Source organism: Centroberyx affinis, unplaced genomic scaffold (genome assembly GCF_046629955.1).
Source record: "Centroberyx affinis isolate AG114_WGS23_722 - 3 ecotype Tasmania unplaced genomic scaffold, CSIRO-AGI_Caff_v1 ptg000061l_1, whole genome shotgun sequence".
In the NCBI taxonomy this organism is placed as follows: domain Eukaryota; kingdom Metazoa; phylum Chordata; class Actinopteri; order Beryciformes; family Berycidae; genus Centroberyx; species Centroberyx affinis.
In genome coordinates this window covers 192,409-206,139 of record NW_027278772.1, presented here as the reverse complement: position 1 = coordinate 206,139, position 13,731 = coordinate 192,409, and the positions used below count along the sequence as shown (strand labels likewise).

The following is a 13,731-nucleotide window of genomic DNA, read 5'->3' as shown; positions in this document are numbered from 1 at the left end:
CATATTGACAGCTTTCCATGCTAGAAGGTTTGTATTTCATATACAATGCATGTCCAGTATGAGTTTACGTACATGTCCCAGTGCATGCACTGTACAGTAAGCTGCAGCTGATGCTTGCACTGGAGGAGACCAAGAGCATAGCATAGATTGTATGTTGTCATGCTGAGGATTTGGAAGAAGATCGCATGCTCAGTGAACAGTAAAGCTGTGGATTTTGACCGTAGATAGTGAGAGGCTTTGATAGCGAGAGCCATTGTTGGACGGATCCCATCAGATTGAAGGAGGATAAGCTGCTTGGGGGATGCGGTCAGAGCAAAACTCTTCTGGGCACTGTCATTTTTCTAAAAAGGGGTATTCATCATTCCTTTGATGATGGAGTTTTAATTACTAGGCTTTCAGGAGAAATGGGCCATGGAGAGATAAGTGATAGGATAGAAAAGTCGTCTTTGGGGCATTAGCCCTTCAGATATACAACACAGTGTATATGTGTGTTTGAGATCACTTGTCCCTTTGATCCTTTAAGAAGTGCTCTGTGTCTGTGTGTGTGTGTGTGTGTGTGTGTGTGTGTAACCATGTTGATGTGTGTATGTGCTTTGATCCTTTAAGAAGAACTGTGGAGAGGGGGGGGCTTGCTTGTGTGTGTGTGTGTGTGTGTGTGTGTGTTTAAATGCGTCAGTACATACGTTTCGCTCTGTTCGCCTGTTCGTCTGTGTTCGCAGATGTTTATCTCAACGCTGCGGTGTAAAACAAGTCTGGTATTAGCCTCCAGCGAAGCGTGTAGCACTCTTCTATCGTAGTGACACATTATGGATCATCCCTGCTTGGTCTGAAAGGGTAAAAATAGTAAAAGAAAAATAAATAAATAAATAAACAAGCCGCATGTTCTGGAAGCTCTCTGTGTGGTGCCCTGGCCTCCCTTTTAACCAGGGTGTATGTTTTAACCTGGCTGGTCAAAGTGAGCTGAACCTTAAGTGCAGCAGAAGCTTTTACATTTTGCAGCCAGAGACATAAGTGTGCCCCCCCCCCTCCCCTCTGCTCCTCCCCTCCCCCCCCCCCCACCCCTCCGGTTCCCATTTCAAGTCTGGCCGCCTCATCTTTGCCTGTCTGCACCCATATCTCTCTCCCTGTCACTATTTGCTCTTGCCCCATCTATCTGTGCCTGTCTCCATCTTCTCATCTGCACCCTCATTCTCTTGCCTTCTTTCTCTTTGTATTAACCTCCGCTCTCTCTCCCTCTTTCTCCTTCTGTGCTCATTTCGTGCCCTGAATGCACACACCCAATTTCGCTTTCTCAGTTCCCCCCTATCTCTCTTGTGTCTGTAGTATGTGCAGAGGGGCAGGCGGTTAGCGATGCCCTAGCGTCATGGCACATGGCTGCGGCACCCTGGCTATAAATAACTTGGTCTCGCAGTGTTCAGTCCAAGACAAGACCAAGGGCCAGAGGGAGAGCAATCTGCTGTCTCCCTGAAGGAATGCTTGGGGGGGGGTGGAGGCAAGGCACAAACAAGACAGCTTACAGTGTGTTGCTGTCGCCACCAACACAACATTTCCGTACCTTTAATGTACTGATTCTGGTTCTAATTTCACTTTTCTAGACCACAGTGTCTGGCCAGGAAAGAGGTCAAGCACTAGATCTACTTAGACAGGTTATGTCTGTCAGCAGTGAGATGCAAAAAAAGAATCACAGAGAAGTTGATTTGGAGGAACCGGAGTGATGCACATGAGTGATATAAGTGGGCTATTCACACTGGGTTTCAACACTTTTATGTGCAAAATAGATCTACATCTGATGTTTTTTGAAAATTTTAAACCCAAAATGAAAATCAATCGAGTTTGTCAATAGCCATTGCCATTGGCTTGAAAGATAATATGGAATTAGAAACAACGCCAAATCAATGAGTCTGCCTAGAGTCTTATGGGAGCTGGCCCACATACACTATATTGATATTGTTTGTTTTGAAGATTTGCCTTGCACCAGGAACTGCAAACTTGTGGACAGATGTTTTTCGATGGAGTCTTGAAGCCTACAGCAGGCTGTCACCTAAATAACATCACACTTTTTCTACCACTCTGTGTTTTGAGGGCAAAAAGCTGCTGAGTGTTGGAGCATGTGAACACTGTTATATATTCCTCTGTGTTACAGTATTGTTCAAACTTGTCACAGTCATTTGCTGAATGGGAAGTTCCAGTTTGCCTTTGTTCCTTTGACATATGGGACGTATAGCACTGCACATATTGTGAATGCACACACCATTAGTTGTAGTTCTGTATCTCTGCATTTCTGACTGCAAACGTCACTTACTTTCCTTGCAGACATCCTCGTGTTTGAGCCATCTGTCAGTGTGTCAAGCTTGTTTTTCTTTGATTAAACAAAAAATAAAGGACCACCATTCATTAAAAAGGTTGCAGTTTGTTCTTGGGAGTTGCCGTTATCCCACACATGAAAATCCTCTTCTCTGGCTTGTGCATTACGCTCACTGCTACTGTGCTTTCATGCTATACTTTATTTCTTCCAGTCTGACCTTGGAGGTGTGTGTTTGTTTCTTCCAGGTGACAATAACCCCAAGGAGAGCAGTCCCTTCATCAACAGCAGTGATGCTGCCGCAGAGAAGAGCCAGCAGTATGACGGCAAGAACATGGCCTTGTTTGAGGTACAGTAATAATTATACAGTACATTACAGTAATACAGTGCACATATACACACACACACACACACACAGTCATGATTGTGCAAATGTTGCTGATAGTAAGAAGCAGGACTATTTCACACAAACGCTCTCACACACAGATGCACACACTCTCACAATTCAGTGATTGAATAGGGGCTCTGACATCGATTAATGAGGGTAATTACTGTGTGAAGGGCAAGTGGGAACCTCAGGTTAATACAAGCAAATCTCAAACTACTACAGGAAAGGGCTTCAACGAAGCCATTTACCTTAGCCCAGAGCAAAGGTATTTACATTGTGTTCTCAAAGGGCCTTCCAGTTGAAACAAAAAACAAACAAAAAAAAGTTCCAATCTGTAAAGTGCATATTCTTGTGGTTTTTGTTCCAGATGGATGGGAAGTTCTACAAGGATGTAGCACACTACCCAATAAAGTTAAATACATGCTGTAATCCAAGGCAACACTCACACACACTAAATACACTCAATGTTATCAAGTACAGCGGGTTAAAATGCATACTTGTACTCGGGTTCGGCTCACAGCCTTTGGAGTCTCTCGACTCTTTTCCCTCCCCATTTTCCCCTGCAGAAAATGCCTTTAAAAACATAGTGAAGGTACTGACTCCAGTCTTCCTGTGTGTGTGTGTGTGTTTGTATGTGTGCAGGAGGAGATGGACACCAGCCCCATGGTATCGTCTCTGCTCAGCAGCCTGGCCAACTACTCCAACCTGCCCCAAGGCAGCAAGGAGCACGAGGAGGCCGAGAACAACGAGGCTGAGTCATCACGCAAGAAACCTGTCAAGGTATTACATAAAATAAATAAGTATATCAGCATGGTTTTATATGGTGGAAATAGCATTCAAATTATATTCAAATTATAGTGCAGTAGATTACATGACTGATGGGGATTTTAAACAGGAAATCAGTCATTTGTAACAGATTAAACCTCCCCAACTCTGTGTGTTTAGATTACACTCCTCATACAGTTGGGTCAGTGATATTTTTTATTTTATTTTTTATTTTTTTGGTATAGCATGGACAACCAATGGATAAATGAACAAGGTAAAGCTGTCCTTGAGATAGTCCTTATTAGGCATTAAATGCCATCATAAGCACAGTAAATGCACATTACAAGTGCATTATAATTATTTTAATCAGAGCACAACATAATATGCTGCAGTGAACACAAAAGCGCTAAGAGGCTAAATGCTTTCTGGCATCCTTGTATACGTAAGAACAAGCTCATAACATTGTAAATTCATAGTAAATTACGATGCATGCCATATTTCATTGTAATGCATGTCTTTTGAAGTGTTTATATTCTAAGAAGAATGTGTAAACACTTAAAATATGCTTAAATGTGCGTATGATGCCTCGCAGTTTACTTCAAGTTTGACTAAAAACAGCATACAGTACACACACTGCTATCGGCTATTTATGCTGCTGCTTGCCAGAAGAGTTTTAATGTCTCTGCAGTACCAATTTAATACAACTTAAGGTAAGAGATGACATTACTGGCCACAATATAAATGGTGATCACATCATAAATTATAGTTTTAGCTGTCCACACGCACAAAATACATTAGGTTGATTTCTGGCAATGGAAGGTTATTCTTCATAAAAGCAGTTATACATGAATTATCTTTGATAAAAAAGGATCTGTTTCACCAGTCTAACTCCTAACTCAGACTGGCTCAGTGTGACGCAGTGTGCGGTGGATTTACTTTTGTTGTTGTAATATTGCATATTGTGTATCCTGGACAGCTTGTTCACCTGGGAAAGGTTGTTATTCACGTTGCCAAGGAATAGCTGTTATGTTATATATGTACTTTATATTAGATTATGTCATGGATACTTAATAAATGTTCAGTTTTGGCTTGTTTTGTTGTCACTGGAGAGCTAGCAAAACTCCACCAATCAATCATACTTTTTCTGTTTATATTACAAATCTCCCGTTCATGTTACTGGATTGCATCTTAAATGCCACTCACTAATGAGTACCTTCCACAGAATCCCCTGATAGTTTCTGCAGTTGGATGCCAGCAGGAGAGAGAATACTTTTCAGGCTTTTTCACAGCATTTGATAGACAGACAGGCAGATACATTATAAATCCTGTGGGGAATTGGGGTGTTAGCAGCATAATAAAATGCAGCATAGTAAAGGTGAAATGAGAAGAGATGATAATGCAAATAATTTAAGAAGCAATGCAAAAATTACAAAGAAGCAATAAATAGAGTGACAAACTTCGGGAAAATTGATTGATTCACATATTAACATATTTCACATTGACTTTTAAAAATAAAAACTCTCTCAATAACTCTGCAAACTCAGACGATACAAAGTAAAACACTGTTTTGACAGAGTGGCTGTTGGAGCTGTGACAGCTGACAGCTTTTGTCTGACCTTTGACCAAGTCTGTCTCCCTGGCTCTCCAATCAGAGGAGGCCTGACATTTTTTTCCACCCCCATATTTTCTTTGCTCCTCATATATGTCTTCCACTTTTAGTCAGTCAGGTTCTCCGTTCCCTCTCCTTTCTAACACTAATGCAAAATACTGACAACCTTGGATGCCGGTGTACCATCTGATATACTGTATGTTTCAAGTATGAATCCAGATGGGTCCTGTGAATATACAGTATATCCTGAGTGTGAAGCCATTTCTAAACTGGCAGTGGAGATAATCATTATAGGTACAAATGACACTGGCGTTTGATTACTACCCGTATGCCTTTCTCTTACAGAGAACAGAGTGATAAAAAAGGCATGAATGAAAGCATAAAAATAATTTATAAATTATTATAAATTAAAATTCTAACATACCATACCATACCATACCATATCAGAACAGAACAGAACATAACATAACAAAAGAGAACAGAATACAATAGAATACAGTAGAATAGAATAGAATAGAATAGAATAGAACCTATAAATGGCTCGAAGGAAGCATTTGGCAGGTGGAAAGGAGGTGGCCAAGTCCAACCCCTTTGGTTTACATGACATGCACGTTCAACATCAACCCAAATGAACATCAAATTTCACAATAGGATGTTACTGCACTGTAAAAATCCATAATTAAACAGCTTTGGAAACTGTTTTGAACTGACATGAGAGAGATATTTCTGTCCTGCTTTCACGAAACGAGGCAGGCAGCAGCTATGGACAGCTAACGGATGTCATTTTGCCGCTATATGAACACTGGTGCGGCCCGTCGTCTCAGCGTCTCTTCACTGTCAAAATGTTTGCTGGTGTTGTATTCCCAGATGATCCCAGCGTTCCCCCGCTGTCCCCGATGTAAAGCGTATCTGCCTGGCTCTCCGCAGTGCTGCTAACCCTGGGAGCAGGTCTAATCTTCCCCGTGTCACCCCGACCCCTTCAATACTTTAATTAGTCTGCACGCTACACCAAGCTGCTGCTTCTCCAATCAGCAGCCCATTCCACAGGCAATCTCTCCATCGCCACGAGAGGCTTTTCATTAAGGCAGCCTGTGGCGTTTTATCGCTCCGACAATGATCCCTCTCTCTCTCTCTCTCTCTCTCTCTCTCTCTCCCCCGCCATATCTGTCTCTCTCTCTATTTCTCGCTCTCCTCCCTCTCCCTCTCCCTCTCCCTCGCCGTTCCTTCTCCTTCATCATCGGTCCCTTGAGTGTGTGTGTGTGTGTGTGAGCGAAGGAGCAGGCTTTCTTTGTCGCAGTGTGAAAGCCAAGATTAGAGATTTCGGTGGCGTGAGACATGAGGGAGCAGTCTGGAGGTCGCCCAGGTTAAGATGGAAACCAGTCAGAGCTAATCTGCAGGCGATTTTCTCCTCTCTGATTTTCCCCATGAGAGGCCTTTCATAGCGGCTCGGTAAATGACACCACGAGAAAACTGATGGCCGACCAAAGCGCTAACTTTGGTCAGCCAGAAAATGACGGAGCAGTTTGCAGTAGCTTTTTATGTTCTTTCCCCCCCCAAAAAAATCCAATGCAATATATAGTGTGTGTCACATAATGATTTGTGCAATGACCAAACAAAACACAATACAGGACAATGCACACTTTTCTGCTCTTGAGTAGTGAATTACTTTTTTTTATTTTTTTTTTCTATTAGTTTTCTAGATGAGCGCTCTTGCCCAGAATTACTCGGATTTAACTGAAGCAGTGGCACTTTTTTCTTGAGGAAAATTATTCAGTACACTTTCCACCCCCTTATTTTTACAGTGTAATGTTCCCCCCCGCTGTAATGTCGTTTCCCTTCCAGGTGTTTTATGATCCCTCCCCCTCACTTCCTCCCCCCCCCCTCCCCTCCTTGCTCCCTCGCTTCCTCCCGTTCTCATTAGAACGGTGCATCAAATCAGTATTCTCAGCAGCAGCCTCCTGGAGGTTGTATCCTGATTAATGTCAATTCATGTTATATATTACAGCGGCGTGTGCGCTTGACAGTGTTCATAGTGGAGCTAAATGGAGATTTCACAGCTCACATATTGCCCACTTAGCTAAGACAACAGGCTAGCAGGCCTAGTGGAGACTTTTAGCCTAGAATTTGGTAGTGGACCTAAATAGATTTTTGACTTCATCACCCCAGTGACACACTCACTCTCATTCCCCTAATATCCAAAGCCAGTCGCTCTGCTCACCCGAATTTAATAGCGCTACTGTACATCAGATCGTGTGCATCGGTGGATAGGGAGACTTTTAGCCTAGAATTTGAGAGTGGAGCTAAAACGAGATTTTCACAACCGGTGGTAACGCATCAGGCTTTGTGGAGTCTTTTATCCTAGAATATTCTAGTAACACATGTACTGGCTATTTTGAGGTGGTGAGCCTTCAGCGCCACAGAGGACACATTTGGCTGCAGATAACTGATGGATACACACACACACACACACACACACACACACACACACAATGTGTTGACCGCTGAGTGACTGGTTAATCCACAGCCGGCCAGGGAGGCTGATGTTCACTGGCCTCTCCTCTCTCTGTCTATTTAATAATTCAGCACACCTGAGCAGAAACACATTTGCCCTATCAGCTCCTGTTTGGCCACCGGAGCGTGGAGATGGCATTACAAGCTCCCAGTCCACCTCCCCCTCTGTTGTTAGTCCTCTCCTCCGCCTCACTCCTCTGTCTCTGCCTCCATAGTAATAAAACTTCAGGCCTGGACTCCTCTCCTCTCCTCTCCTCTCCACCTCTCTCCTCTCCTCTCCTTTTGTCTCCTCTCCTCTCCTCTCTTCTCCTCTCCTCTCCTCTCCACCTCTCTCTTCTCCTCTCCTTTTTTCTCCTCTCCTCTCCTCTCCTCTCCTCTCTTCTCCTCCCCTCTCCTTTTGTCTTTTCTCCTCTCCTTTTGTCTCCTCTCTTCTCCTCCCCTCTCATCTCTCCTTTTGTCTCCTCTCCGCTCCTCCTCTCCTCTCCTCTCCACTGTTCCGTTCATTATATTAAAGTAAAAAATAATAAGCTTTATTTGCAGAGCACTTTTTGAAACAAAGTTACAAAGCACTTTACATATATTTAAATGATAATAAATGAAAGCCAAGAGCATAAACAATAAACATTTCTGGTTTGAATTACAAAAGCAGGGTTGGAAAAGAAAAATAGGCAAATACAACAAGAATAAAATAAAGTAAAACAAATTAAATAAAAGCCTGCATGCAAGTAAGTGAAAACTAGCTTGGCGCCTGTTACATGCTTGGCAGCTGTGAGCGTCTTGACAAATAAGGTAACAAGTGTTTTTTTCTGTGACAGTCATGGATAAAGACAACACCTCTAATCTTTTAGTAACACCACTTACTAAGATAAGGAAGGGTTTGGAGTAGAAAGATGTTACAAGTCATTTGTTTACAGTCTTAGATAACAGCAGGCTACTGAGTGACAAGATCAATAGGTTGGCCATAGAGAACCACGGAACGTATTGATAATCTAATTTATTATGATGCAGCTGAAATGTAGTGATTATTGTAGATAGGTTTAATTAAAAGTGTGTCAATAAAGTAAAAATAAAGTGAAAATAAAGTGTTGTGTGGGTCAATCTTCAGTATAAATAAATAATTTTAATAGCTGATTGTCTATATAAGGTGAGCATATTTGATGAGATTGTAACACTTTAGAGTAGTTTGTTATTGTTTTGAATAACATAGAATTCTATTTTCTTTATGTTTTTCTAAATCATTAAGGCTTTCATGATGAAGAAAGTAATGTATTACTTTGATGTAGTCAAGTTCATATATATATATATAGCCCTTTATCACAAGCATGTCTCAAAGGGCTTTACATACCATATCATATACATGTCATATACACATGTATCATTACATGTGTCAAACATTTGTCTAGATGAGTTATTCATTGTAAGCATTGATTGTAATTACAGTGGTAATCCATTAAGCTTTTATGGGATGGGGGCCAGTGTAGGCCTACAGTGAGTTTCGTACATTGGCAAGGTTGTAAAGCCGGTTAGTTTTATGTGTTAAGCGATAGTTTTGAATGATTTTAAAACAGTGCTTGTCACACAGTATTGCGTCTTACATGATCTTACATGAGCGCTGTCAGCTGGCCTATAAAGGTTAGGCAGGCATTTCAGACATGCCCAGTTCAACATGCACTTAATAAAAAATCCCACAGTCACTTAGCGACTTCAGCAGATCCAGAGGGATTTAGATGTAGATGCTTGCCCTGCTGGCAAGCATAAAAAATTCTTCTAAGAAGTGATTTAAAAGATGACACTGGTTTTGTCAGCCTAAGCAGGTTGGCAGTGTGTCCCAAAGCCTCAGGGCCTGGACGTTTCCTTTTCTCTCTCCTGCAACTCTAGTCAAATGTATGTAGTCCCCCCACATTCCTCCCCTACTCCTCTGCCCTCTTTCTCTTTCATTTTCTTTTCCCTGCAGCTAGCCAAGGGTATGAACTAGCTTCCACCCTCCCTTTTTTTACTCTTCTCCCCTCAAAACTCTCTATATATTAGAGAGAAATTGCTACCTTTGCTGTTCTCAGCAAGTTCAGGAGCTGTCCGTAGGAGGATGGAAATAAGAAGAAGGGGGAGGGGGGTAAAGAGGATGTAAGGGAAATAATGAGAAATATATGCAAACGAATATATGTGCAAAAGTGCAATAGAATAGATGAAATGGGGGAAAAAATAGTTGTCGAGGGAGTAATTAAGAACGGAATGAAGGAAAGGTTGAGGAATGAAGAAGGGAAGGAAGGAGTTTTAAGAGTGGCTTCAGGAGATTTTATGTCCAATGACATGGTGCTTGGATATTGCTTGAAAGGAGAAGAGTGCAGTGGGCTTCAGAGCTGAGTGGATCATGTGAACAAAGTGCTCCTGATGGATTGAGAGAGAGAGAGAGAGAGAGAGAGAGAGAGAGAGAGAGGCTTATGGAGTGTGGTCTGGTCTAGTCTGGTGAGAAGCTAGTGGTAAGTGGTAGGGCAGCAGGAGGCCGTGAATCTGTGTTGTAGGTCCTATGGCAGCTGTATTGAAGGGTCCTGTTGTGCGTCGAGCACACCTGAGCCATCCACTCGGTGGGTTGACTACACTTCCCAGGGGGCCGTTGGGCAGCTGTTCCTCCCTACCTCAGTGGTGCCATGCTGGCCTACCTGTGGCTGTGCAGCAGTCAGTGTGTTCCCTTTGCTCACGGTGGCCCGTTCTCTGGGGAAATCATCACACCGCTGGCTCCCAGCCCATTACGCAGGGTCTCTCTCTCTCTCTCTCTCTACCCCTCTCTCTCTCTCTCGCTCTCTCTTTCTCTCGCTCTCTACCTCTCTCTCTCTCTCCCTCTCTCTCTCCCTCTCTCTACCTCTCTCTACCTCCCCCTCATTCTGTGTCTGTCAGAGCAGAGGCTGGTGGTGACTGCAATCCCAGTCCACAAATGAACAAATGAAACGCCAATTGAATGAGAATAGAAAAGTGGCGCTTTCAATAAACATCGAGCCTATCTCCCACAGGGTCATTGATTCAATACATGCACAAGCATTCCATCTGTTTCTGGCTATTTCTCAATCTAAACTCATTAGGAGTATCCAGATTTTGCGTTTCGATGGCTGGTACCAAATCCCGCGAGGCGTTTTGTCATTTACAAGTGCGCTCTCAGACTCAGCCTTCGACAATCCTGTAAGCACTCAACCTCTGTTATCTACGTCTGTACATCTTATGTAACAACCAGGGTTTTTAGCATACAAATTCTGGTTTTCAAAACCCGCCTATTGTTGAATCTGGATTATAATTTATCACTCAGCTGTGAGCTACTGCAGACACTCGTACAGCGAGCTGACACACAAGGCCTGCTCGATTGTCATTCTCCATTGTGTGGGGCAGCAGGCAGGGAAAATGTCATTTTGCAGTCTAAAGAGGGTTATTGCACACTTTGGTTCGTTGCTCTCCTGAGGAGTGCTACTCACGGATGTTGTGGGGCATAAACACCTTTTGTTGTAATACTGAATAGCATTTACACACCTTTTAGGGTAGATTAGTGTAATCTGTAATCATTATTTTCAGTTGCTCTATGCTTTTCAACCTGTCTTCCGCTGAGTCTACAGATCTGGATGAAAACCATCAGTTATTTTAATCAGTCATTTAATTTATTTCCAGAACTGTCTCAGGTTTTGTGACAAACTATTCTGCCAAGATGTTATCTTTATTTGGATTCTACAGCCTGACCTAATATGCCATTTGATTTTACAGAGGTATACTTTCTTTTCTTATCTATTTTTTGATAAAAATCAACAGCCTGGGAAGTTGGGATGGAGGTTGCAACAATTTTTCAGACAAATCTTTCTCTCTCTTGATCTATTTTGAAGTGGAAACTGCAAAGGACTGTGCCCTAATAAAAGAGGCTATAACATTTATATACTCTTCCTTTCAACTTCAAAGTCTCCAGAAGTCATTGAAGTTTTAGAAATCATTTTTAATCAGAAGCGCCCACCTTGAAAGGACTTTTCATTACAAAGCCTCCTCTTCAAGGTGTTATGTCTGCTATTGTATGTTATGTAAATGCACGGAGGTGTTGCGTCTAATAAGGTACCTGTTATTACAATCTGACCCCAGTGCCAGCTTCCACTTTCTGCAACAGCAGCAGTTTTGGGTGTAACACCAAAGTGCTGATGGCAGGGGTACCTTTCTGCCTGCAACACCTGACTGCTAATGTACATTACACACCAAGTCCCTCAAGGACCTGCCACTCCTATAGAAGTTAATGGAAACTCAGTGTTCTTAATTACAGCATTGCTACTGGGTGGGAGAGCGATGAAAGGGATGAAATATAGGGGTGGAAAGTTGACCCCTTGTAGATGACGTGTCTTGTTTGGTCAATTTTCATAAGCAGTGATGATTGAAATCCACTACTGCACTCTCTGGCTTTCATCTTAATGAAATCATGCATGCAGTATTTTTTTTTTTTTTTTACAGCTCAACAAGTTATTAATGTTCCAAATATGTTGTAATAATTCAAACATAGATTCAGATCTGTCTCACTTTCTTCCTTGCATTTGCTGCTCCGATTATAAAGGACGTAAACTAACCATCCTGAATGTCACTTATCTAATCGCTACTTCTCTTTATGACTGAAGTAGTGTATTTCAGATAGGCAGACTTAAAGCGATACATCACTTTGGTCGAGCATTTTCATTTTTAACACACATGATAGTTTTTGTGTTAGGTTCTGATTTTTAGACTGCAGTAGGTTTTCAAAATAACTGCAAGTGAATGGAGACTGAAAGACTGAAAGAAACCCTGGATGCCAATGGTGGCTGCAACTAACAATTATTTTCATTATTGATTAATCTACTGATTATTTTGTCGATTAATCAATTAATCATTTAGTCTACAAAATGTCAAAAATAATCACAAATGCCCATCACAAGTTACCAGAGCCCAGAGTGACGTCTTAAAATTTCTTACTTAGTCTGACTAGCAGCCAAAAAAACACTAAAATATTCAGTTGATAATGATATGAAACGGAGAAAAGCAAGTAAATCTTACTATTTCGGAAGCTATAACCAGCAAATGTTTGGTATTTTACAAAAACAATTAATCGATTATCAAAATTATAATTGATTAATTTTCTGTTGTTTTGATTAATCGACTAATCCTTTCAGCGCTAGTGGCTACACAGGTTTGGGGTCTCTGCTGTTTGGGAGTGAGCAGACTTGCTCAAGGACAAAACGACAGGAACACAGCTGTTGATGGACACTGCAGGAATTAAACCTGAGATGTTTCAGTTACTGGACAGTCTGTCTAACCACTAGCCCACCCTGCTGTTTCACATGGAAGCATGTGTGCAAAAACTGCAAAAATATCCCAACAAATTGAAATATCACTTTAATAATACCAAGTTAATTAGGAAAGCCAAATTCTGCCTGGAACTGTTTTCCATTCTTACAAGGTGACACATATTTCATACAGGAGCCCATTTAGGGTTTGAGTATCCATACTAAACTTTATTGAGACCCTTGACAAGCAGATGATGAAAAATCCTCTCTGCCCCACACTGAAGGGCACAACCACAATGAGTCACGATCTGATTTGCATAGCTTAGACAACAGGCAAACTGTGCAAATCATTATCATATAGTGGGAGAGGTGACAGAGATGGACGAGGTTTGTTCTCTTCTGCTCCCATAGGCAACCTGTGGAGCGCTTGTTTTGATCTTTGATTAAGGCACAACAAGGCTGAAGGTTGAAAAATTCCCTACTGTGGAGATTGAGTTGTAGAAGAGGCAAGGTTGTAGGTTACATTTCAACTCTAGGGGGGGGACAAACTGTTCACACACCCACACACACACACAGAACAAAACCAGAGCGCCATAAAAAAACAACAACCAGAAAACAGTACTGTACCATCAGTATAGAAAATGTAAGAGAAAGTAAGTGCAATGTCCATAGGCCAAGATCACTTGGACAGAAAATACAGCTGGTATTCAATGCTACATAAAACAAACAACAACAACTAAATATAGCATACATAGAATATTACATGTACAATACAGCAGTGTGGTAGACATTAGAAATGTAGTTTAGATGTTGGAATGAGCTTACTAATGCAGAGATAAAGTGCAGTGTGCATGGAGTCAAGCCGACAGCCAGAGAGTAGAAACATACA

The 13,731-nt window shown here is 41.8% G+C and overlaps 1 protein-coding gene across 1 annotated transcript in view; it reads left to right on the top strand.

The window, feature by feature from the left end:
- The first annotated feature begins 1,363 nt into the window (after nt 1-1,363).
- slc12a5a (solute carrier family 12 member 5a) overlaps nt 1,364-13,731 on the top strand; it is a 43,483-nt gene continuing 31,115 nt past the window's right edge. Inside the window, exons 1-3 of the mRNA XM_071519809.1 lie at nt 1,364-1,448; nt 2,551-2,651; nt 3,333-3,470. Of these exons, the coding sequence (XP_071375910.1) occupies nt 1,364-1,448; nt 2,551-2,651; nt 3,333-3,470 (324 nt within the window). The remainder of the gene's footprint in view (nt 1,449-2,550; nt 2,652-3,332; nt 3,471-13,731) is intronic.